Source organism: Orcinus orca, chromosome 11 (assembly GCF_937001465.1).
Source record: "Orcinus orca chromosome 11, mOrcOrc1.1, whole genome shotgun sequence".
Taxonomy (NCBI): Eukaryota; Metazoa; Chordata; class Mammalia; order Artiodactyla; family Delphinidae; genus Orcinus; species Orcinus orca.
This window is the reverse complement of record NC_064569.1, coordinates 36,448,043-36,472,618: the sequence shown is the minus strand read 5'-3', so window position 1 is coordinate 36,472,618 and position 24,576 is coordinate 36,448,043. Positions and strand designations below refer to the sequence as shown.

The window sequence follows — 24,576 nt, the reverse complement described above, 5'->3', positions numbered from 1 at the left end:
GGCGGAATGGCAGGATTCTGGAACCTACAAAGAAGGGTGATAAGTAAACAACAACAGCAGCAAAATTCCCAGGTGTATAGTGGGATAAGGGACTAAAAAGATGGAGGTTGTGCATTTCGAAATTCAAGTTGTTTGGGTTTCTCCTCCATGCCCCCAAACATCAGTAAGTCCTGCTCGTGTGAGTGGTTTTGCAGGTCACTGAGAAGGCTGCACTCTGGTTCAGGCTGGCAGGAGCAGAATGTACAGGAGAGGGAGGCAAGACAGAAGAGAGAGCAACAGTTTCGTGAGAACAGAAACTCAGAGCCAGAAATTATCTTGAAAAGGTTAACGTAGTAGGCAGAAAAACGGTCCCCCCAAAGATGTCCATATCCTAATACCCAGCACATACGAATTACGGTTGCAGATGCAGTTAAGGTTGATAATCAGCTGACTCTAACAGAGACGAGCCTGGATTATCCAGGTGGGCCCAGTGTAATCAAAGGGTCATTAAAAGTGGAAGACGGAGGCAGAAGAGAAGGGAGGAATGATGGAGGCAGATGTGACCACAGAAAAGAGTCACAGACCTGCAATCTTGCTGGCTGTGAGATGGAGAAAGGAGGTCACGGACCAAGGGATGCAGGTGGCCTCTAGGAGCTAGAAAAGGCAAAGATACAGATTACCACAGAGCCTGAAGGAAACAGCCCTGCCAGCACCTTGACTTTAGCCCAGTGAGACCTCTGCAGACTTCTGAGTTCCAGAACCACAAGACAGTAAATTCGTTGTTGTTTTGTGGGGCTTCTTCCCCCTATTTTCTTCCTATTGCCATTGAGTTTGGGGATACTTGTTGAAGCAGCAATAGAACACTAATACAATAAGCTCCTTGAAATATGCAGAAATTGCAGATGGCACTGGACTTGTCCACTCGGATATGGGATCGGACTTATGCGAAAATTAAAAGGACAGGGTGACCTCAGCTAACATCTGTTCTTCTCATTTCTAGGAAAAGAACAGTAAGTCAAAACTTTTGTAGTTATTTTAGACATCCGTCTCTCAACATGCTATGTAAGCTGGTGCCTCAGGACCATAAGAGAACCTCTGTTCTTCAAAGCACGTGGGTTTGGAGCCATGGGGTTTTACATTTGAACCCCACAGTAGCCTCTTATTGGCTACATGAACCTGGGCAAATCACTTAACCTCATTAAAACACAGATTCTTCATTTGCAAAAGGGAGGTAAAAATAAGGATTGTTTGCATGATTAAATGACAGGGATAAATAAAGCACTTAATACAGTGACTGGCACATACTAGAACTCAGCAAGTTACTATTACTGATTTTTAAATGCATGTATAAAAGGAGGAGAGAGTTGTAAGAAGTTGTGGAAAAACTTAGTTCAAAGCTCCAACAAGAGCCATCTCTCAAAGGGCTATGATCCAACAGCCACCAACAATGGGCTAATAGGCAAAAACTACAGCAGATGGGGATTTTTGTTCAATATAAAGAAGGAGGTTTTAAAATATAATTATTAAACACTGGATACATGTACCCTGTTGGTTGGATCATCTTATCTGGAGACCTTTAATAAGCAGAGGGTCTACTCCATTTTAGAGGTGGCTGCATGCAGCTAGACATGCAGGGAAATGACTTGGATGGGTGGGCCGTTCTATCCCTAAGATCACACAACTCGGTACTCACGGAAGTAACACCTCTTGTATGTTATTCCAGATTGCTTTTCCTCCCATGATGATTATCAGCTGTGTTGTCAGCTCAAGGAGACAGCCACCTGGGTCACACTGAAATATTAAAAAGAAAGTCCTATTTAAATGGGTCTAACATGAAAAAGTCATTCATTTTATTTTTTCTGGTATTCTTGTTTAGGCTAAAAAAAAAAATCTAAGGAATGTACAATGAAGAAACTCTTCATTGAGCAACTGAGAGAAAACATGGGACAGCTTAACTTGTCAAGAGAACACAATTCTACAGTCACACCTCTTCATTTCTGTATTTTCCGAGCCAATAAACTGGGTCTCCTGGATAGCCCACAAATTTGCCCTTAAAGAATGCGATGTAGAAACACGAAGAGTAGTAGTTGACAAACTGGAATAAGAACATCTTCATGGTTAGGCTGTTCTCATAGTCAGTCTGGGTCCTTGGGAGTTCTGTAGTTAAAAGAAATGTTAAGATTTTAAAATTGTGAACAGCTTTGAGACGGTAATCAAAGACACTGATACATGAGTTAACATGATTAAAAAAAATACAATTCACAGTTTCCACTTCAGCTGTTTTGAATTTCTTAATATAGCTACTATGTTAATTCCAAGTTTACACATTGTTGTAAGAGTTTCTCCCCCATGAACACAATGTCCCACAAGGCAGAAAACAGTCAACTTTTCCTTAAAATTTATAAGCACAATGATATCAAATAGGCAAGAACTGTCTTCTTTCAACGTAAGACAGAAAATTAAAGTTGAACAGCCTGCTAAATGATATTCTCTTGTCCTCCTGAACTGCAATAAGGTAGGCCTGTTGAAGAAAACAAACAAAACACGGGGCAACTTGCTAGAAGCATCTGGGGAAGACAAAACAGGTCATCCTTCTAGTTTAGAATTTAAATCTGTCTTATCATTTTCAGAAGATGACCACTCCAAAGATGACCATTTGGAGAATGACCCAGCCAAATGCAGCATGTGGGAAGCACTTAACTTTGGCTACTAAGCAGCTGCCTGGGATACAAGCCAGAGAGAAGAAACCTTTATTATAAAAGCCAGAGCTGATGAGAATGGAGCTATATTAATATGAAGAGCGTGGGCGGAAGACACGTAACACTGTGATTGCTTGTCCTCTCAGCAATGCAGGAGCAGATCTGCCACTGGAACCATGACCCTCTTCCACTTGTTTGCAATAAAGAGACCATTTACTTTCAACAATAGGGTACATGATCTAATGTAACTGAAAATATTATTCAGCACTGATCTGTTTACATAGAGCTTGGGCTTTATAATGATCGTCTTTGCTTTGTCCCTTTTACTAATGCAAAGCAGGAGATAATTCATTTCTCATACAGGCTGGAGAAAATATGTTTACACTTGAAAGTTTCTAAAAATGGTAACATACTGGAATTGAAATGCCTAAAACGTACAGTCTCTATTTTTACCTGATTCTAAAAATGGCTTAGACATCACGCTATATATATAGCAGGACCTTACCAAAGTTAGTAATCATGATTGCCACTTTCTCATATATGATGTTCAGGATCATGATGATGATAAAGCTGATGAGGGAAGCGGTGATGGACGTGGCCATCTGTGGAGTCAGATACTTCTGGATTGGGTCTGTTCCATTAAGGTTTTTGGGAAGTTTTGCAGAAAATACAATGAACACTGAGAGCCTGTAGACGATGATGCCGATAACTGAAGCAATGATCAAAAGGATCTGAAAACACAATAAACACAGCAGCATGAGACTCACAATTGGTTATACTTTTACACTTAAAAACTGGCCCCATGCTCAAATGGACAACATGCATTGTGAAGTGATGTAAATCTCACATAAATGCCACAAGAGAGGTGAAAATCAAGCACGTTAAATTTCAAAGAAAGGAGAAGAAATGATGGCAGTCAAAAGAACTGGTGCGGGCTTCCCTGGTGGCGCAGCGGTTGAGACTCCGCCTGCCGATGCAGGGGACACGGGTTCGTGCCCCGGTCCGGGAAGATCCCACATGCCGCGGAGCAGCTGGGCCCGTGAGCCATGGCCGCTGAGCCTGCGCGTCCGGAGCCTGTGCTCCGCAACGGGAGAGGCCACAGCAGTGAGAGGCCCGCGTACCTCAAAAAAAAAAAAAAAAAAAAAAGAGTTGGTGCACCCACTAATGGAAGATATTAACAGCAGGAGCAGCTGTGAGCAGGGAATGAGAGGGTCTGTGGGAACTCTGTACTTCCTGTGAATTTTTCTGTAAATCCAAAAGTGCTCTAAAAAAGAAGGCCTAATAAAAAGAGGGGGGGAGAGAGAGAGAGGGAGAGAGGGAGGGAGAGGGAGAGGGGGAGAGAGAGAGAGAGAGAGAGAGAGAGAGAGAGAGAGAGAGGGAGAGGGAGAGGGAGAGGGAGAGGGAGAGGGAGAGGGAGAGAGCGAGAGAGAGAGAGCGAGAGAGCGAGAGAGCGAGAGAGAGAGAGAGAGAGAGAGAGAGAGAGAGAGAGAGAGAGATGGAGAGAGAGAGAGAGAGAGAGAGAGATGGAGAGGGAGGGAGGGAGGGAGAGGGAGAGAGAGAGAGAGAGAATCTTCAGATGGGGTAAAAATGGAGTAATTGGTAGCATGTTCTGGTAGAAGAAAAAAGTCTGTGATAGCAGAACCAGTGAAAACATCCCTTTGTAGAATAATAATTATGGAATTACTTAGGTTATGAATGAGTGGGTTTTGCTCATTTGTAATCCATTAAGAGGATATGTTTCCTTCCAACAGAGCACCTATTACTGACTCAGGGGTCAGCATGTGCTGGCTGTTGTCTTCGTTCCCGCAGCTGAGGAGATTCTGAACAGGACCAGTGAAGCTGCAGAGACGCCCCAAGGTCACTATTGGAAATGGCAGCAGGCAGGTCTCTGATGATAAACGCTTCACACACTTTTCGTACTCGGATCTTGAGACCTTAAACTGGCAGTTACTTATACCTGCACTTGCACAGGATTCATTTTCCTTGTCTACTGTAGTTTTGACTGCATAGCCCCAAGGTCAGTGGGGGTGTGTGAAACATAATCTGCGTGTGACTGGTAGGGTTTCACTTCCTTACTAGGCAGGTTTTCTCTGGCCACTGAACAAGGTACATCAAAGGTCCCATTTTTAAACTGCTTTCCTTACATCTACCTTCTTGGACACACTCCAGAAGCATGTATTCAATGTCTCCGATGGCTCGTGATGACTGCCGTGATAGAGAAAGCTACAAAGAATATGAATTTCAGTACCAAGCAAATAACGTCATGTTGTTTACAGTCACAGAGGGAGGCTGGTTGCCACCTGCGGAGGGCAGTAGAGGGAGTGATCCACAAGCATGGCCGGACTTCTGCGTTCGAATCCCAGCTCCACCGCTAGCTGGGGGGACCTTGTGCAAATTACTTAGCCTTTGGGGGTTTCAATTTCCTCACCCATATAATGAGGGGATAGTAAAAGCAACTGATTTATAGGATTATTGTGAGGCTTCAATGAGTTACTACAGGTAAAAACAATTAGGACATTAAGCCCTGGCACATGAAAAGTACTATCTAAATATTAGCTATGATTATGGTGACCAAAGTGTTAAAAAGATGTCTTTCTTACTTTTTAAGCTATCAGTTTGTAGAGAAAGCATTATATTTGCTCCTTTAATCTCTCTCATTGTCTCCTTTTCTTCACAGTTAAGGCTTCATACTTGTGAAAGGAATGACACTGTGTGTGTGTGTGTGTGTGTGTGTGTGTGTGTGTATGATTAGATGTGAAAATTAATTAAGGCTGAGAAAAATGTATTAGAGAAGGTATATCGAGTCTTCCTCTCATCATAACACATACAGGCCATTTAAATATTGATAGTATATACATATTTTAAAACTCTGCTACTAATTTTTTAAATTACATATTAAGTAATCATAATAGGTAAGATTATTTAATGCTTACTATTGCTTCAGCACACATATATTTTTTAAATCCTCACAACCATCCTGTGAGGTAGGTAGTATTCTCTTTTTACAGATGAGGAAATAGAGCCACACACAGATGAAGCTATTTGTCCCAAATTAAGCAACTAGTAAGTGAGAGAACTGAGATACTCAGAGTCCAAAGATACACAAACCTTTATATAGCACTGCCCCCTACGTGGCTTATGAAATGAATTCTAATTCATTTCAGAACTTTTACAAACTTGACGTGTTTCCATTTTTCTTCAGAGCACTTAATGGGTTCAATATTTCTTAGGAGACAGGAAAACTTTTCATTCTCCTTCCTCAAGTTGATTACATATCCTCTTTTCTGATCATAACTTTAATATACGCTCATTAGAGAAAATCTGAAAGTACCTGGTAGTGGACACTGATTGCTTTTGCTGCCCTGGATCTGTCCCCTGTCTTAGAAGAGGACCTAGATTTTGCTTTAGGGTAAATAACCTCCCTTCTATTTTTAGTCTAGTGGTTTGGGCTCGACTGCCCCACCCTCCCCAGGGCTCCAGATGTAGATCCCAATTGGTTTGAGACAAACAGGTGTCTCATCCTATTGGCCTCAGCACCTGATTCAAGGATTGGCAAATAACCTATTAAGAACCACCAAGGGGCTTCCCCGGTAGCGCAGTGGTTGAGAGTCCGCCTGCCGATGCAGGGGACGCGGGTTCGTGCCCCGGTCCGGGAAGATCCCACATGCTGCGGAGCGGCTGGGCCCGTGAGCCATGGCCGCTGAGCCTGCGCGTCCGGAACCTGTGCTCCGCAATGGGAGAGGCCACAGCAGTGAGAGGCCTGCGTACTGCAAAAAAAAAAAAAAAAAAAAAGAGCCACCAAGATGTGAGGAGATATGTGCTAGTGCCCATGTGAAAGACGAGCTTCCTCTGTCAACAGGGGATGCTGCTAAAAGAGACCTTTCTTGGCTTGGATGTGATGTGAGATCTGGAAAGCTGCAGCCATCTTGCACCCATGAGGGATGCCTAGAAGCACCATGCTGGGACACCACTGGACACAGAGTGAAGACAGAACAAAACCAGCCTTGACATCATCTGGGCTACAGTATCTATTCTTGACTGAAGTCATACCTCAGACATGAGATTTTCAGTTACAGGAACCAAGAAATCTCACCCATCCCCATTTTTTGGTTGTTGTTTAAACCAATTGGAGATTGATTTTCTGTCACCTACAATTGAAAGACTCCAACTATCAAAATGAAGAATAAAAATAGGAAAAAAATGCATCTATACATAGGTGTAATTCCTTCAGAACTATGCATTGTTTTCATATAAAAAATATTTCACATATTAATTTTATTCTTAAGCCTATCATAATCATGACATTTTTACATGTCATAAAATATTTTCGTGGACATACTTTTTCATGGCTGCACAATTTTCTACTGTATGAAGGGTTGGAAGGAGGACACTTTGGCTGAGGTTTTATATATATAAATATAGTATGTATAATTAATATTTATATAACATTTATATATAAACAAAAATATTATATATGTATTATATATGTGTGTGTATATATATATATATATATATATGTCTGACTTTTACTTGCCATTTTGAAATACTTCCTGATTAAAAGTTTTTAAAACTGGCTTAGTGGATTAAAGCATATGAATATTTCTGACTTCTGACATGTGCTGCCAGGCTGCTTTCTAAGAAGGCTGGCGCAGCGTAAAAGTCCAACAGCACAGGTATGGGAGTACTATGACACTTCAGCCTTACAAACACAGAGGCTTATCACTTGACAGGTGAAAAATTGTATTTCACTGTAATGTGCACTGATTTAATTACCACTGAGGTTTGACATCTGCCACAATATTTTGTCCCTTTCTGAATGTGTATTCATCTTCTCTGCCTTCTCAGCTCCTGAGATTTTTGGTGTTGTCTTAGAAGTGCTCTGAAGTCTTTCCGTACTGAAGGAATTAACCCTTTGCCCTTTTTGTTAACAAATATTTCCTCTGGTGTTTTGTTTAAACTTAGGACACTTTTGATGTATGGAAATCTTTAAATACTTTCCTCTGAAACTTCTTCCACATCTAGAGATTGTATATTCATCAAGATTTATTTCTAGTTTTTCATGGTATTACTTTTTAAAATGTTTTTTAATGTTTCTGGAATTTATCACAGTATGTGGTTCATAGCATGATTTCAATCTTTTCTTTTTTCCCAAATAGCTAACGAGTGTTCCATTACCATTTATTGAATGATCTTTACTTATCTCCCTGATTTGTAATGCCTTCCTTTTCATATATTAAATTATTACTGAGTCCATATCTGGGCTTCATGTCCTGTTCTCTGAGCTGACTGTTCTTGAGCTAATAAAACTCTCATTACATTACTTATTATTATATTACTAATATGATTTTATTCATAATAAACCCAAAACTAATTTCATAAGTTCTGATATTTTAGAAACATTGTCTTTTTATCTAGAATCATTTGTTTAAGGCCTCTTTTATGTCTTTCAGTAGTTTTTATGTTTTTTTTTAATAGTTCCTATTATCTTTTTGTTAAGGTTATTCCTAGACGTTTTATATTAGTTGTTACTCTTGGCAATTTTAGAATTCTTGATGCCTCCCATCTGGTCTCTTCATCAGAAACTTGAAAATCCTGAACCACAGATCTGATTTAAACAAACGAGGTGAAAGGAGCTCGACGAGCCACGGGCAGCAGAAGATATTGTGAAACCTTGAGAGTTGCTCCATGTGGTGGCTGAGCTGTTCTCTGGAAACAATCTTCTCTATGAAACTACACAGTTTCCAGCTCGACTTTCAGTTTTCTCAACATATAAAATTAGACAGTAGAAAAATCTGTGGCAGATTCTTACCCAGAAAAAGACAGCACTGGCACAGAGGGTTATACGTATACACTTTCCCCAGGTGGTGAAGGGAATACGCTCTTCTTCCTAATTAAAAAAAAAAAAAAAAAAAGAAGTTTAGTCAATCAAGGGATTCCTCCAACGAAATGATTTTTCTCCTAATTGGTCACTGAATCCTAGGCTTAATTTTTAAAAACAATTAGTTTTCAGACACAGCCTCCTTACTCATACTTGCATGTTTGCTTGTTAACAATTTCAGACATACATACAGCAAAACGTGTTCAGTGTTCATTTTCGTAATAGTTTTTGAAAATGCAAATGTGAATAATAAACTGTTTATCTGCCACGATCTGAGTTCAGGAGTCTGGGTATCTGACAATACCATTCTCGAGCTTGTCTTAGATTTTAGAAGTGACTGCAGTGAGAACCCAGAGTCTGTGCAGGACAGAAAGTTTCACAGATGTCTGCAAGTACTAGGGAGCCAATGTGTGTTTTCTGGTTGACCTTTAGGTATATTAGGTATAACTGTGAAGTTTTAGAGTTTCCATTTTATAGTTTATATGAATATATGTAGATTTTTCTAGAAATGAAATCAACAGTGTGATTATAGCTGCAAACAAGGACATGGCATTTACTCTCTGCCAGGTGCTATTCTAAGTAGGTTCTATCTATTAACTCAATCAATCCTTACCACAATCATATGAGGAAGCAACTTTCTTATTCCTGTGTCATAGCTGGGGAAACTACGGCACAGAGAACCTAACAAGTTGTCCAAGATCACTCAGCTAGTAACTTGCTGTGTTCAGATGTGAATTCAGGCAGTTTTGTTCCCAAGGCCTCACCACCACACCGCTGGCCTCTCTAGACACTGAGGATGTGTTCTCAATCAAGGTAAGATGAGAAAGAACGATAAGGAGAAATGAACCTTCATCTTCAATTTTTTAACAAGCAATGTTACAAGGGAAATTTAACTTATTAGTTGGCAATTTTAAATTTAAAATGGACAGATTTAAATTTCCAAAATTTCTTTTCTTCAGTATGTTGCCAATAACATAAGCTTTTGTTTTTCAGTATTCAAAAACGTTATGAACATCTGATTTTGTCTAAGTTTCAGCTTTCATTATGTACAATCTTTTACCAACACATGCTTTGACCCCCATCTTTCGTCGTAAACAATGGGAACGATTCATAATGGGGATTATTTAAAACTTGTTACATTGTAAAAGACAAATGTCGCTTTCTGTTGGGTAACTGAACCTCATTTTTTTCCATTTATAAAATGAGGAGGTTGAACTGCTCCCTCCAGACCCTTTTACTGCCAACATTCTGTAAATCTGTGAGTCAATTTATAAAGTCTATGGTTGGAGACATTTTCAGATGCTTTTGATAAAAGCATTTTCTTTCCAAGAGTTATTCATATTTAAAACCTACTGTCCTTATGCTGATGACTACAAGTACAATTAGCTCCAGATTTTCTGTGTTGATGGAAAGAGGCAATAATGCAGATGATTTAAAAAAATTGTCTTTCACTGGCTTTGGAATGTTTATACAAAGACATTACATAGTTTTATTTTTTAATTCTGCAGCAGCAGTAACAGCAGCAAATTTACCTTTCCAATTAGATAAAATGCCTAGCATGGGGCCTGAATATAGTTTGGCCTCAACAGATGTTTCCCTTCTTCATCCTTTCTCTGATTTTAGGATAAGAGTCACCCTACTCTGTGCACGTACCAACCAGAAGGGGGAGCAGTGACCGAGGCGTCGTGCAAGACAAAGGAGCTGGTCTACGATGAAAAGGTGGCTGTAATAATGAAGGACCATGTGAAACACTGAGAATCAACTATGAAAACCAATGTCTTTCCTTCTACATCTATGTCATAGAGTCTAATTTTTATTGGTACTGTGAAAGGACACAAATCAACGCATCTTTTCTTATACATTTATGTCAGAGGTTTTTAATTTTTTTCATTTTTATTGTTATTATGAAAGAAGGGACCACATTTATCGCCTGTGCCTACTGTTCTTAGCAGTGCTCCTTCACTTTGGCTGTACATTAAAAATCACCAGAGCAGCTTAAAAAATTCCTGTGCCAGAAGGCACCCCAGGCCACTGAGTACCATCAGAGTACATAGCAACAGAAGCCAGGCGTCAACATTTTTTAAGCGCCCGCCCCTACTCCGTGATTCCAGTGTGCAGTCAAGGTTGAGAACCCCTGCAATACACAGACTGAATTGCATCTAGATAACATACTCTTTACCTGAGTGATCTCATTTATCACCACATGCGTACACCGTGCCTCATATTCTGGCCGGGCTTGTTCTTCCTGCTGTAACTCGACAGTGTCCCATTCGTACTCAAGTTCTGCCTGGCGCCGCTTCCAAAACTCCAAAAACAAGGTAACTACCAAAGAGAGAACAGCATCATGTGGGTCTTCAGTGATGACTGATGCTTCAGAAATCTGTACTGAATACTATGAATTATCCACAACACTTGTGTATATGGTCAATAAAATCTAATTTTACTTATTTATAGGTGATACTAGTATTTAAAAGAGAGAAAAATGAGTTAATGCTTTTTTTAAAAGGAAAATGTTGATCATTTATTCAGCTTGTGAAAATAGACTATAGGTCATGGGAAGGGTGGTAATGGGATGGTCAGAAGGCATCTGACTGTGTCTACTGCTAAAGCATCCGCTCCTAACACATTATTGCCAACAAAACAACACAAGCAACTATTATAATTCAAAGCAGTTCATGGTCCACCCTTTAGTCTGCTCCTCCTTGCATCCCTCTCCCTCTCTTCCTTCCAAAGGGCTTGGGGGTGCAGGGATGAGAATGCTTCAGTGGTCCCCAAATCTTTGTTTTCCACCACCCAAGTCACCCCAATTAAAACAACATTCTTAAATGTGGAAAACTGGTATTTTTCTCAATCTTGTGTAAAGTATGGATAAAATAATTTTTAGAAATCATTATTTTTCAAGATTTGTAACTTCAAATACTAGACAAAAACAACATTAAATGTTCATTGAAAATGTGGTTTCAGGGTAAATCCCCTAGGCCCTTCTTCCAATCAGACTGATACCCCTAAGCGCTTCCTATATAGAAATTCTGGAATAAACACTGTTCCATCCACAAATATTTTTGAGTCTCTACTATGTGCTGAGAATAAAGAGAAAAAAAGGTATGGTCCCTGCTTCAAGGAGCTCCTAGGTGTATAGGAATTACAGTGAAGTGATAGTTACAGCGGACTTTTAAGACAGCTGTGATCAAAGTAAGCATGAGGTGCTCTGGGCACACAGAGCCACAATGTAACAAGGCTGTCTCAGAGGAGGGGACCACTGGGGTGAGCTGTGCGATGGTTTAGAGCTGATCAGGTGAGAGTGGAATGTTAAGGCCATTTCCCCTTAGGGAGCCGTGCGTGCAAAGGCAAGAGACCAAAGAGACCCAGGTACTTTCCAAGAGCTGCAAACAGACTGGAAGGGAGCACAGGCTGTGGTGAGGTGGGTGGGACAGCCAGGTGGAGAGATAGCAGGGGCACATCACGAAGGACTCTGTGTGCCTTAAAGGCGGAGGAGACATTGAAGGAAGTCGAGAAAGAGACTAGAGGCAGGGAGACCTACTGGCAGGTCCACGATGAGGCCTGCTTCAGCTGGGAGGTGAGAGAAGACGGCATTTTAGCAGGTTGACAGATTGCACGCAGGTGTGATGGAAGGGGGCGAAAGAGGTCAAGGATGCCCGTCAGCTTTCTGGCTTTGGCGATGTCCTAAATTCTAGTGCCATTCCCTGAAATAAGAAGGGCAGGGAGAGGAGCAAGCCTGAGAGAGAAGATTACTGATTCGGTTCTGATCAGCTGCCTGTGGGCCACAGGGGAGATACCCGGTAGGCAGGTCAAAGTCTAGAACTCCAGAGAAAGACCTAGGCTGAGCCGAGACTTTTTCCTGTTTCCAGTGGTAACTGGAGCATGAGTGGATGAGCTCACTAAAGGAGCTACGGAGGGGTAGTTCTCACCCTGCCTGCACGCGAAGCACTGAGAGCTTTTGAAAAATACTGAGGCCAGGCACCACCCCCGAGATTCTGATTTTATTGGTCTGGAGTGGGCCTGTGCATTTTTTGTTTTTGGAAAGCTCTACTGAGCAGTCAGGGCTGTGAATCAACCTGCAGAGAACAGGGAGCCTTTGAGTGTGGAGCAAAGACCAGCTGCCCTGAAATCCTGCAGACCCCGCTGCAGGCAGCCGGAGACATGGGGGGAAGCTCGGGATGGGCCCTGAGGAACATGAACGCAATGCTCCCAGACGGCAAGGACAATGGAAATGCTCAAAGCACCCACTTCCCAGAGATAATCTGGACTTTGGAATCAAGTTCGAATTCTGGTTCTGACAATCATTAGATGTACGACCACTGGTTAAAGTGCTTCAACTTCCTGAGCCCCTGTTGCCTGCCCACCCCCCCGCCATGGAAAATGGGGGAAATAGAACCTACCTCATAGGCTGTTGTGAGCTTAATGACACAACATCTGTAAAGACCCTCATGACCCTCTGAGGTAACTATTATTACCATCCCCATTTTGGACACCAAGAAACAGAGGCACAGAAAACTTCAAATACTTGCCCGAGATAAGGATTGAGGTATCAAACCAAGGCATCCTTGGCTCCAGAGCCCGAGCCCTTCTTACGATGCGGCACTGCCCAAGCCACCTGCTCCATAACTTGCTTTCCGTGGGCTCTGCCCCGTGGCACCCACTCTGCTGAGATGCCATCACTGTGTGCCTGCCCAGCATCTGATTCCAACACTGCTCCTCCAGGACACAATGCTAGTAACTGTCCTCCATCCCACCACTGTCTCTGTGGGTACACTAACCCTCACGACGCCACTGCTGTGACTACCTGCTGTTCAGAAGCAAGTAGAGGCGGCAGCTCAGCTTTCTGCCATAGACGCTGCTGTCAATGGATGCAAAGAGCACACAGTTAGTGGGGGAGGCCACTTCTTGTCTCCTACTTGGCGGGGGAACTGGAAGGCAGCTAGTCCCCCTGTGGAACTTTGAAACCCAGTGTGGGAGTTATGTGAGGCTTCCTGGCCTCTTTACATAGGAATGATGTCCAGCCCCCAAGAGCCCCCCAAGTTGCAGCTGACACTGTCATCCACTGGCCCCATCAGGGAGCGGAGGTGATGGCCTGTAGTCCACCAAGTTCCATCTCCTTGCATGACAGCTACAGGGGGATGAATTAACACTGGAGAGTGAAAGCTACAAAGCCCTTGGGTATTATTTCCTGACACTCTCAGGTCACCCAACTGTTCCAAATCCTCTAAGTAAACAACTTTTAAGAGAAACCGCACTGACTCATCTGTCAGACCTCTGACAGCAGGACTGACTTGGCTTCTCCTGCTTTCAGGACGGGCCTCTTTCCCCTTCTGTGGGGGCTTCCCAAAATGAAAGAGCCTGTTCCTCATTTATGGGTAAGAGAGCATTTGTGACTCCTGACCAGAACCTTCAAAAATAGACCTCTGGGCTTCCCTGGTGGCGCAGTGGTTGAGAGTCTGCCTGCTGATGCAGGGGACACGGGTTCGTGCCCCGGTCCGGGAAGATCCCACATGCCGCGGAGCGGCTGGGCCCGTGAGCCATGGCCGCTGAGCCTGCGCGTCTGGAGCCTGTGCTCCTCAACGGGAGAGGCCGCAACAGTGAGAGGCCCGCGTACCACAAAAAAAAAAAAAAAAAAAAAAAGCCCTCTTTGTGGGAATGGAAGCATGGTGCCACAGCTCAGCTACCCTACAGCATCATCCAGCCAAGACCATAGCCAACACAAGGGGCCCCTGCTGGTGAGTGTTCAGTATGGAGAGTGATGCCTGCACCACTGAGAACCTGCCCAGCCATTCATGCCCTTGCCTCTATCCAGGGGGAAATGAAGCATCCGTGGAAGGAAAGCCTTGAGGGCAGCAGGTAACTATGGACCAAGCTGCATCTGGCTGTTCTTGCTTCCCACCTGACCCATGTTGGCTGCATGGGCAGATACTCTGAAAAGAGACCCCTGCTCGGGGGAATGAGCCAACTCTCCTTGGGCTGCATATGAAGCGGCACAGTATACACAGGAAGCCACCCACTTACCAAAGTCCCCTAGGCTCACATCTCCTTGATAAATACCATGCATCCCCATCAAAGAGAAGACCCCTACTTTTACATTTACTTGAGAATTCTACTGCCAACATTGCCTTACCGCTTCCACCCATGAAGTTCTTTCCACTCTGTGTCCCCCCTCTGCAACTATGAAATCAGTCCAATGCTAGTGTACATTCTGTCCGCAAGGGCACACTTTATGCCCTATGCTGACCTCAACTTGTGTCCTTCAAAATGGACAGTACTCATGCACCCTGACCTATATTTGCTTCCGCGTTTGTTGTTTATCATGCCCACCAGAATGTCACCTTCTTGAGGGCAGGGATTTGGTATCGTTCCCAGGGGAAACACTAGCACACAGCAGGCACTTGGATAAGTATTAGCTAAATGAATGTACTGTGGGAAGTCATCCCAGGGACTGGAGGACCTCCATCCCCTTGGACGCCTGAAGGATGGAATCATCCACTCGGAGGGCCCAGCTGATTCCCACTGCTCCCTGCTATGCCCGACCATCCACTGTCCACCACACTCTGCTCCGCCAGTCACGTGGGCCTGGATGAGCTGAGATGAGGATGTGACTGTTGATGGGTAAGGTTGCGGCAGCTCTAGCCCCTTGACTGCTGGGAGCTACTCAGGATAGACAGACTGAGGAATCATCATGCATACCGTCCTACCCCACAACTCACTCAAAGCACTAGGACTGCACATCAGAGGAAACCACTGGCCCTTTCCAACCTAAAGAAGTGGGTGTCTTTCCATTAATAGCCTCTTTATGAGCCCAGCCTGGAAAAAGCTTTCTAAAGCCACTTTGGATACCTTCCTTGTGTTTCTGTAATCCCTCTAAATTCTGTCATTTTAATTGAAATATTAGACATACAGATGTTTTTGAAATTTTTATTGATTTTCAATGAAGAAAATCCTCAATTTCCTCCTCTGCTAAGTAAAGAAAATTTTTCACTTTATTAAAAAAAAAGCAGCTTACTTTCACGAATTTGTATCTTCAAACGTATCTATTTTTAAAAGAATTTGTGATGCAAGACATGAAAGTCCATCTGTGTTTTGGCACCTACAGGTAGGCAGAGATGAAACAAACAGGACTGATCTCATGAGGCTGGAAGGCTGGGGCTTTCTTATTCCTGTTACAGAAAGAAGAGTCTGTACCTGTGTAGGTGAGGTAGGACCAAGGATGTGGAACCATCATTTTCCAGCCCATTTTTCAGAACCCCACACAAGGCAGTGCAATTATATCAAATAAATATTTCTGCATCCTTCTAAAAGTTTGCTACAACTTTATTACTATACATTGCATTTTGTCATTGATCTAAACACTGATGACAACCAAATTATTTGCAGAACTCTTATTCTGTGCTTGTCACTTTTTGTCTCTGGGGACCTCAGGTAATTTGCCTAATCTGCCTGAGTGTCATTTTCCACATCTTTAAAATGGGAGTGTAACAGCCATTTATATGTTCAGTATCTATCTAGCAACAGTATCAACAGGAGATGATTTATGAAAATCAAACTACTCTTCTCACAAAAAGCAACAGAAAAAATTCTAATCAGTGCTATAGGGGAGGAACAGCGGTACCCTTCCCCTTCCTCCCTGAACTTGAACATAAAGGGTAAAATGACTGCTTTTACCAAATCCTGAAATTGAGGAGTTCTGAGTGGGAGGTGATATAACTGCCATGCAACGTAGAAATGGCCTGGTGAAAAATAATGATTGGGTAAGCAAATCCTCGAAACCTTGAAGGGCACAAACCCTGGGAGCTGTAGGAATGGGTGGGAGTTGCTCAGTTCCTCATTTCACAGAGCCAAGAACTTTGCAGGGTCCGTGAAAGACCCTGAGGGCCTAGTATAACCACCCAATGTTCTGGAGTATTCCTGGGCTACATGGCTGCTGACTCAGTGCTGTGCGTCCCAGAGTGAAAGCACCGGGACCTGGGGTGACTGTGCATGCTGCCGGACAGGAATTTCCTGTTCTGTACCTTTTGCTCTCTCTCTCTTCCTGCAATAAAACAACTGGTCGGACTCCAGTGGGGAACTCCGCACTTATATTCTCTGGCAAGCCACACACCAGGCAGCTCTAGCTGACTGGTGAGAGACAGGACTCCTATACGAATATATAATAAGAGAGAAGGCTGCCTAGGACCTTGGGAATCAAAACCAGCTTGTTCTCTTAATCAGGACATTAAACAGCGAAAGAAAATATGCATCAGATGAAGAAGCTTCCCAATACACAGCGTTGGTGGCTGTATCCAGCAATGTCTAAGGACGAGGCACACCCTGGTAGATGGGAGCATTCTGGTTGCCTCGAGAGTTTGCTGCTGAAGGGCTGAGACATTGTATTGGGCCTTGAAACTAGTCAGGCCTCTTCACTCACAAAGGCAGACAAGGCAGATGAGCTTGCTCAGCCTGTATTCTAGCTTCCTAACTGAAAGACTATGAGATGGAAAATACATTTCTCAGGAAAAACAACAAGGTTGTACTGTATAGCACAGGGAACTATATTCAATATCCTGTGATGAACCATAATGGAAAAGAATATTAAAAAAATGTGGGCTTCCCCGGTGGCACAGTGGTTGAGAGTCCGCCTGCCGATGCAGGGGACATGGGTTCGTGCCCCGGTCTGGGAAGATCCCACATGCCGCGGAGCGGCTGGGCCCGTGAGCCATGGCCGCTGAGCCTGCGCGTCCGGAGCCCGTGCTCCGCAACAGGAGAGGCCACAACAGTGAGGGGCCTGTGTACCGCAAAAAGAAAAAAAAATGCCCATCATATGCATCTGTGTGTCACTTAAATCAGAAATGCAGCTGAATGGAAGCAAGGGCGGTTATAGACACTGTGTTATTTTGCTGGTATGGATGCAGCTGGAGAAGCAGAGACCTCAAACTAACAGTCGCAAGTCATTTTCTGATCTCCAAGTGCAGCTAGTTAGGGTGAAGGCTTCCTGAAATCCCCCCACTCCTCCTTATGAGCCAGTGGTCTGGTAAATCTCTAGGCCCAGCCTAGAACTCAAAGGTGAAAATTAAAAATTGCAGTCATGCAGCCAAAAGGCTGGCAGGGAGCATTAGACAGAAGTAGGTAAGAAACAACAAGGAATGGGGAGGGAGGATACGTTCAGAGCCTTTACTTCAATCGTGGTTAGTTGGTGTTTAGGACTTTAGGAGTCAGTGTGAGTAGATGGAATGCTTTGGCCTACAAGGGGGGATATTTTTCAAGTAAGTCCATGATTTGTGCTATATTTATTATAAAAGGTTTTCTACCCTCAACTTTCTAGGGAGCAGAAAAATACTCTGCCACATACATCTGGGCACAAAGGAGATGCTGCAGGAATATGATGATGGTGATATGAAAAACTTCAGTTCTGCAATTGCACGCTTTCTGTAATGAGGTTCACAGCAGTAGTTCTCATAAGGCAGAGGTAACAAGAAAAGCAATATCAGGCATTTAAAATAAAGACTTCATCATACATACATATCCTTAAAGATACATATATGGTGCTACGAGCAGGGCCGAAATGTTTTCTGCATTCTACCATCTGATGAAATAAAAGCAGCGGCTCGATATGCCTGTCAGTTCTATAAACATGGTGTAGTTAATGATCACAGAAAGCAGGGTGGGCTAGGGACCTTGAAGTTCTTCTTTCCAGTGCCAAAGTTAGTATTTTTTGCTTTATTTTAAAAGTCTCTTTTAATTAGGGCTATCAGCATCCATTAGTATATGGAGTTCAATAGATGTGTTAGAATTTTATAGATTATGAACCAGTGCTGAGACTGAGGTTTATGCCATAGTTAAAAGTGACCCCACCCAAGTGTTGGGCACCCACCCTCTTACCGGGGATAAAAAAAAAAGATTATTTTACAGTGGAGGAGTACAGAGAATCTTAATATATGACTTTGATCTTTAGTCTCCCATGTGTCAAATATTAGCTAGTGTTTGGCCTCCAGCCAAAACATGCTAAATGTCTGAACGACAGAGTGACTTATTAGGTAAGTTTGGCCTCCTTAGAGTTTATGCAGCAGTGGCAACTAATATCTCTTAAAAGTGTCCAAAATAATTGGCCTGTCTGTTCTATGATTCATTTGGGGACCCTTCATAGGCACAACCACTGCAAAATAGAAATACCACCGAGGACACCTGTAAACAGCTGTATCTATACGTGAGTTGCATGTGTTGATGTGTTGTCTTCTCCAAAATAAAAGACTTGGTTCTGTTTCTTCCCCCAACTATCTACACCCTGAACACTATTTCCCCCTTGACTTACACAATGAAATTGGAAATGCATTTATCTTGGAAAGTGGACATTTTTTCTTCTATGGTAGAACAGTTACATCAATTAAACAGGTGAAAGTCTGTATTTAAATAAAATGATAATTGCCTCATTACATTAATGAGGCTATTCAAAATAAATAATATATAGTATTAAAGCTTCTATATACAAATTATATTCTTTAGGATCATATCTGTTCTATTTATTAAACAGAATGTTACTATTATAAGAGTAGCAGCACATACCCATATAGAAGTGTATAAAGAAGAAAGGCTTGTGTTGCTGCTTTTCCTGAACCCCAAACCCTTGAAAGTCAGGTTGGATCACAGCTATGAGGGTTATTACAATAATGGCTCCCAGTGAATCATGCCCCTGTGTATCCAGCCCTTGAGCAGTACTCCCACCTCCTCATATTGTTGTTGGGTTGACCATGACTTGCTTTCGTTGATGGAACATTTGCAAACTTGATGCAAACACAGGCTTAAAAAATGCCTGGAGTACGCTTCTCCTGTCTTGCTTCTCTTTGGAACCCTAAACTTCCATGTGAAGAATCCTGGGCCAGCCCACTGGAGGATGGGACACCACGTAGACCCAGAGGAGGTAGCCCAGCTGAGCCCCACAGACCAACCCCTCCTGGCGAACTATGCCTGGAGAATCTCCCAGCTGACGCAGAGAATCATGAGAAACAATAAACCTGTGTTTTAAGCCACTACATTTTGAGGTAGTTTTTTACGCAGTAATTGATACAATGTCCTTAAGAATTATAAATGGAGTCTGGGGGGAGATGAAGTTTGGGCAATCCAAGGGACTACAAGTGGGTTACCTTAATCACCTATATAAAACCATATAATGCTATTTAGTTCGGTACTTGTATGATCTTAAGGTTTTTGTTTGTTTGTTTTTAGTTAAGAGGCAAAAGGAAACTGAAAAAAATGGACATAACTTACCCCATACCCCCATAAATACTGCAAAGACTAGGGTTCCAAAACTGTCAAAGAGGCACAATTTCTGGAAAATACAATAATAACATGTACATGAATCATGTTCTTCACTTACTAGGATTCAGCAAATATGAACTGCTTTGTATATGCTACACTTTGGGAATTTCTTTTAAAGCTGTTAACTAGTTTGACAATCACTATATCTACTACATACTTACAGATGAGATTTCTCATTCTCTTGAAAGCAAACAGCCTCTGCTGTATTTACCAGAGTACATTTTCCAATGGAATCTTTCCATATCACGATAAAGAAATAGGCTCAGCTGCTAAGATCCCACGCTGCTGAAAGCTTCTAACATACTTTTGAATAACAGCCTCTTTTTATGGACTATGATAGTGAATTTGAGGAAATAGAATGGCCCTAAGAATACAATGAACTCCAAACAACTTTTAGATTTATGATTTGCATCTGATTATCCAACCCTCGTCAGAGGGCAAGTTCCTGAATTCCTGCATTTCTCGTTAAGAGAAGCGCAAAGCTGGGGTTTACTTTGAGATGGCTCTCCCCCAGGAGACAGCTCTGTTTCCTCAAATCCAATGATGACTTTTCTACCATCGCTGATGGAAGCTTCCTTTAGGATAAGGAGGCACAGATGCTTTTGCTGACGTTACAAAGGGTACAATGATCATGAAGGAATACATGACATACTCTATTTACTAGCTCTGCTAAGTTTCCCCTTTTTGCTAGTATAAAAATAGTCTATCTCCCTCTCTGAATTCCTGGAAGATCTTCCAATTAGTTACCGATTTTTCATTAGTGAGCATTGTTATATCTCCTAAAAAAGGTCTATTAAGTTAGTGGAAAAAGTGGCAAACATAATATCAACTTTATAACAGACCTTATGAAAAGTAAAGAAGACATGGTAGAAAAGGAAGCTATAGGCTAAAAATAAACAAATAAATAAATGAATGAATAGCAAACTTTCCAGTGCCAGAGAAAATTCAAATCTGCTTCTCAGAAAAACTCAACTCTTATAAAGGTTCTTTCTATGTTGCCCTTTATACTGATATAAAATGAGTAAACTTTCATCTACATAAAAATATAAGTTATGTTATTTTTGTAAAATAATATCCACCCACCCATCTTCTTACAGATCCTTTTTCCAAAGCATATAGATGCCCTCAGTCATCCACATATACCCTGAGCGGAAAGCACAGTCCCGAACTGTCTTTCAATTACTACTCTCAAAAGTCCAGCTCAAGGAAGACAAAGTTGATAAATGAGTGATCCGTCTGGGGAACAATGCTCCCCACCTATTTATTCCTCTACTCCTGGGACTCTATGGAACATGATTTCAAGTCTTTTAGCTTTGACTCTTATGGAACTATCTTTTCCAAGCTGTCTTTTAATGTCATACCTTATCCCTTATTGAAAATTATTGCAGGAAAAGTCCTAAGAGAAACATTTCTGCGTGTTATAATGTTATTCTGGAAGATTCTATCCAATGTTACTCTTCTTCTAGGAATCAATGCAAACCTCTATTTGATACCTCCCTATCTGCCCTGACACCTCCACCCTCACTCCAGAAAGAGAAAATCCTATTATGCTGAGAAAAAGCCACTGGAAGCACATCTGTCAATGTTAGAGGGGGGAAAAAAAAAGGAGCAGCAAGAAAAGGCAAGTTTACTGCTAATGCCAAGCTCACCCCAGCTGCCCAGCTCAAGACGAGAGATGTGCCTTGCACTCTTATGAGAGGGAGTTAGGTGGCTTGGAGGAAGTTACCATTTTTGCCACTTGTGTAAGGATCAAGGAACGGAGAGAAAGAAGAAGACGGCTGGCTGGCCTCTCTGCTCTCCGTGCCCCAGGAGCAACATGGAAGCAGGAAGTAGGGAAGAAGATAAGCAAAGAGCTTTCTTGGTAAGAAGCTTAGCTTAGCTTGCTTGGCGGGATGGCACAGAGAGGGAAAGCCGGCTGTGTTAACAGCGGCCCCGAGTCAGCATACTGCTTTAGTCAGGTGGAGCAGGAAATAAGAGAGAGCTGTATACGCAGCCATGATGATTTTAAGCAGAGGAACCAGTTAGAATCTAGAAAAGTGACCTTTTGCTATGCTTTCTTCCTGCAAAGGAACAAAATCAAAATTTTATAATCGTGTATTTCAAAGAACTAAATATTACACCATAACCATGTTTCCTCTTTATCTTGCCAGCTAAAAGCTAAGAACTTTATTTAATGCTCAGTCACAAGAACAGTATTAATCCTGATTACTTCCATAATTGTTTCTTCATTTCCTTGATCCTGATTTTCTATTTCTATTTCTAATTTGTTAACAATTCTGGCATACATGTCAATTAGTGAATACGCCATCTCTTTCCAAAAGGAAAGAAATGAATATAAAAATGTATAATTGAAGAAATGACTGAATTAACCAATAAGCAGAAAAGCATGAAAAGGTGCTTCTCTTTTTCTCCTTTTTTACCTTATTTTTTCATTTCATTCTTTTACTCATATTCTTTTATATGCTTCCCTCCCTTTGTGAATCACTCTGACAAGACTCAAGGGATTTTTTGGGGAAACTGGAAGAGAATGATTCATTTTTTTCCAAAACAATGAAAAAAACAATGTACACAGGGACATATTTGAAAGTCATGTGCTTAAGGATGGCTAGGTGGAGCAGAAGATATGAGAAAAGAGATGTGGGTTGGGTGTGTGAAAAATAATTTCTTAAGGAAAATGGAATTTCCATTTGTACTTTGTGGAGTGCAGTTTGCCTCTGGTATTATTGTCGGCACTTGCCTTAAATCCAGTGCCTGGGGATACACACTAACTAGTGACCTTTATGGGTCAACATCACTGGAAGGCAGGTTCTCTCTCTCACTAGCTCCAAGTCTTTTACTTTGAGTGATCTATGATAGATATTTATAGTCTGAAACTTGTGTTGGTTGAGGGGGGTGGGAAATGAAATGTATTTTAATTCATAAATTAAGTGTAGAAATCCATGTGCTGACAATACCCTGCAATCACCTTAATTAAGGGGTGGAACAATTTTCCAAACATAGAGTTCAGTTTGAGAGTAGAGTGCCTGGTACTACAGTCAGCCACTGAAGAACACGGTAATAGCAAGGAAGGCAGATTTGCTATCATTTTCTGGCTTTGTCAGTTACTAGGCGGGTGATCTTGAGCAAATCATTTAATCTCTCAGATCCTCAGTGTTTAAATCTGTAAAATGGACGTAACACCTGTTCTGCCAGTCTCACAGTGCTGTTTTGTGTGTCAAGTAATGATATAGTTACAAGAACTTTGCAAAGTATAGACTATAAAGTGGCATCACTATCTTAGCAGTGTATTCAGTTAAAATAAGACTTACACGGAGTAGATCAGAATATTCTGAGGTCATATAAAGATTCCTAAACTTTCACGGCAGAACTAGGGGACAGAGGAAAGATCAAGACAATGGAGACTACTACAAACATCAAAGTTGTCAGGAAAACTCTCTGAAGCAAGCAGACCATCTTTCTTCCTGTCTGGCGTTTCTGGCATGCCTTTCAGTAAGCTCTCTCCAGTCTCAGTGCTTTTCCTAAACCTCCTGGATTTTAAGAAGTCATATAGCTCAAGATCATCTGCATGTATAAGGGGAACCAGATGTGTTTTGTGGGAATGTTTTGAGACAAAGTGAATAGCTGTTACCATTTGCAGACAAAACCTTTCTTATGCATTTTTATAAATACAGTCTAAATCTGACCAGCAAGGTCTTTAAAAATCCAAGCAGAGTTTCAGCACACTTTCAAAGTGGGAAAACACAAGTACAGATTTCAGGTTTCCATTCACTTGAATTAAGGAAAATACTTATAATAGTAAACCTATTAAATAGTATTTATGAGATAAGCCAGGTTTGAGATTTCTGCTTTGATTACCTGAAATACTTAAATTAGTTTCAATTCCACAGTTCCTCACTGACCCTTCAGGAGATTTTAGATAAGGCTTTTAATTTCAATTTATTATTTGTAAACAAGGAATAAACACATGCATTTTATATCTATCTTTCAAAATGAAGATTTAGTTGACAACCTTTCTAAATTCCTCAGAGGGAAAAATTATAATCACTATGTTGTACTAAAATTTTTAGAAGAAAAAACATCTTTCATTACTTGTAAATGTTTGGGAAAAAAAATACCTTTGAGGACTCGCAAGTAACATTGAGTTTCCAGAATGGACAAAGCTTATCACACTGAGGGCACATTATGATCTTGCCGCCAATATCAGGATCACAAACTTCTTTGCTAAAGAAAAGAGAAAAATAAAATTTAATTTTAAAAAAATTTAATGAACAGGACTTTCTTTCTACAAGCATGATAAAATCCAACATCCATTCATGATAAGAAAACTAAACTAAATTCTTATGAAACTAGGAATGGAAATGAACTTCATTAACCTGATAAAATCTTGCTATAAAAAACCATTCTACTTAATAGTAAAATGGTGAAAGTATTTCCTTTGCATCAGAAACAAGATGATGGGTCCTGCTATCATCCCTTCTTTTCAGTGGAGGTCCTTGCCAGCACAGTAAGTAAAACAAAACAAAACAAAACAAAAAAACAAAGATAGGAGGAATGGCAAGGGAAGAAAACTCCTATCACTAACAGATTACATAACTGTTTATATGGACAACTCAATAAAACCTGCAGATAAATTGTGAGAATAAATGAGTTTAGTAAGTTTTCTGGACACAAAATCAGTATACATAATATATATAGGGTCACAAAAAGAAACTGTGTCTCTAA

At 41.6% G+C, this 24,576-nt stretch overlaps 1 protein-coding gene across 3 annotated transcripts in view; it reads right to left on the bottom strand.

Annotated features, from left to right (window-relative positions):
- ANO6 (anoctamin 6) overlaps positions 1-24,576 on the bottom strand; it is a 202,620-nt gene that overhangs the window by 30,452 nt on the left and 147,592 nt on the right. For all 3 annotated transcript variants that reach the window (XM_033436509.2, XM_004274428.3, XM_033436508.2), the window contains 7 exons: positions 23,970-24,075; positions 19,804-19,864; positions 10,736-10,878; positions 8,488-8,565; positions 3,184-3,409; positions 1,967-2,136; positions 1,673-1,770 (listed from right to left, as the gene is read on the bottom strand). In XM_033436509.2, coding sequence (XP_033292400.1) covers positions 1,673-1,770; positions 1,967-2,136; positions 3,184-3,409; positions 8,488-8,565; positions 10,736-10,878; positions 19,804-19,864; positions 23,970-24,075 — 882 coding nt within the window. The remainder of the gene's footprint in view (positions 1-1,672; positions 1,771-1,966; positions 2,137-3,183; positions 3,410-8,487; positions 8,566-10,735; positions 10,879-19,803; positions 19,865-23,969; positions 24,076-24,576) is intronic.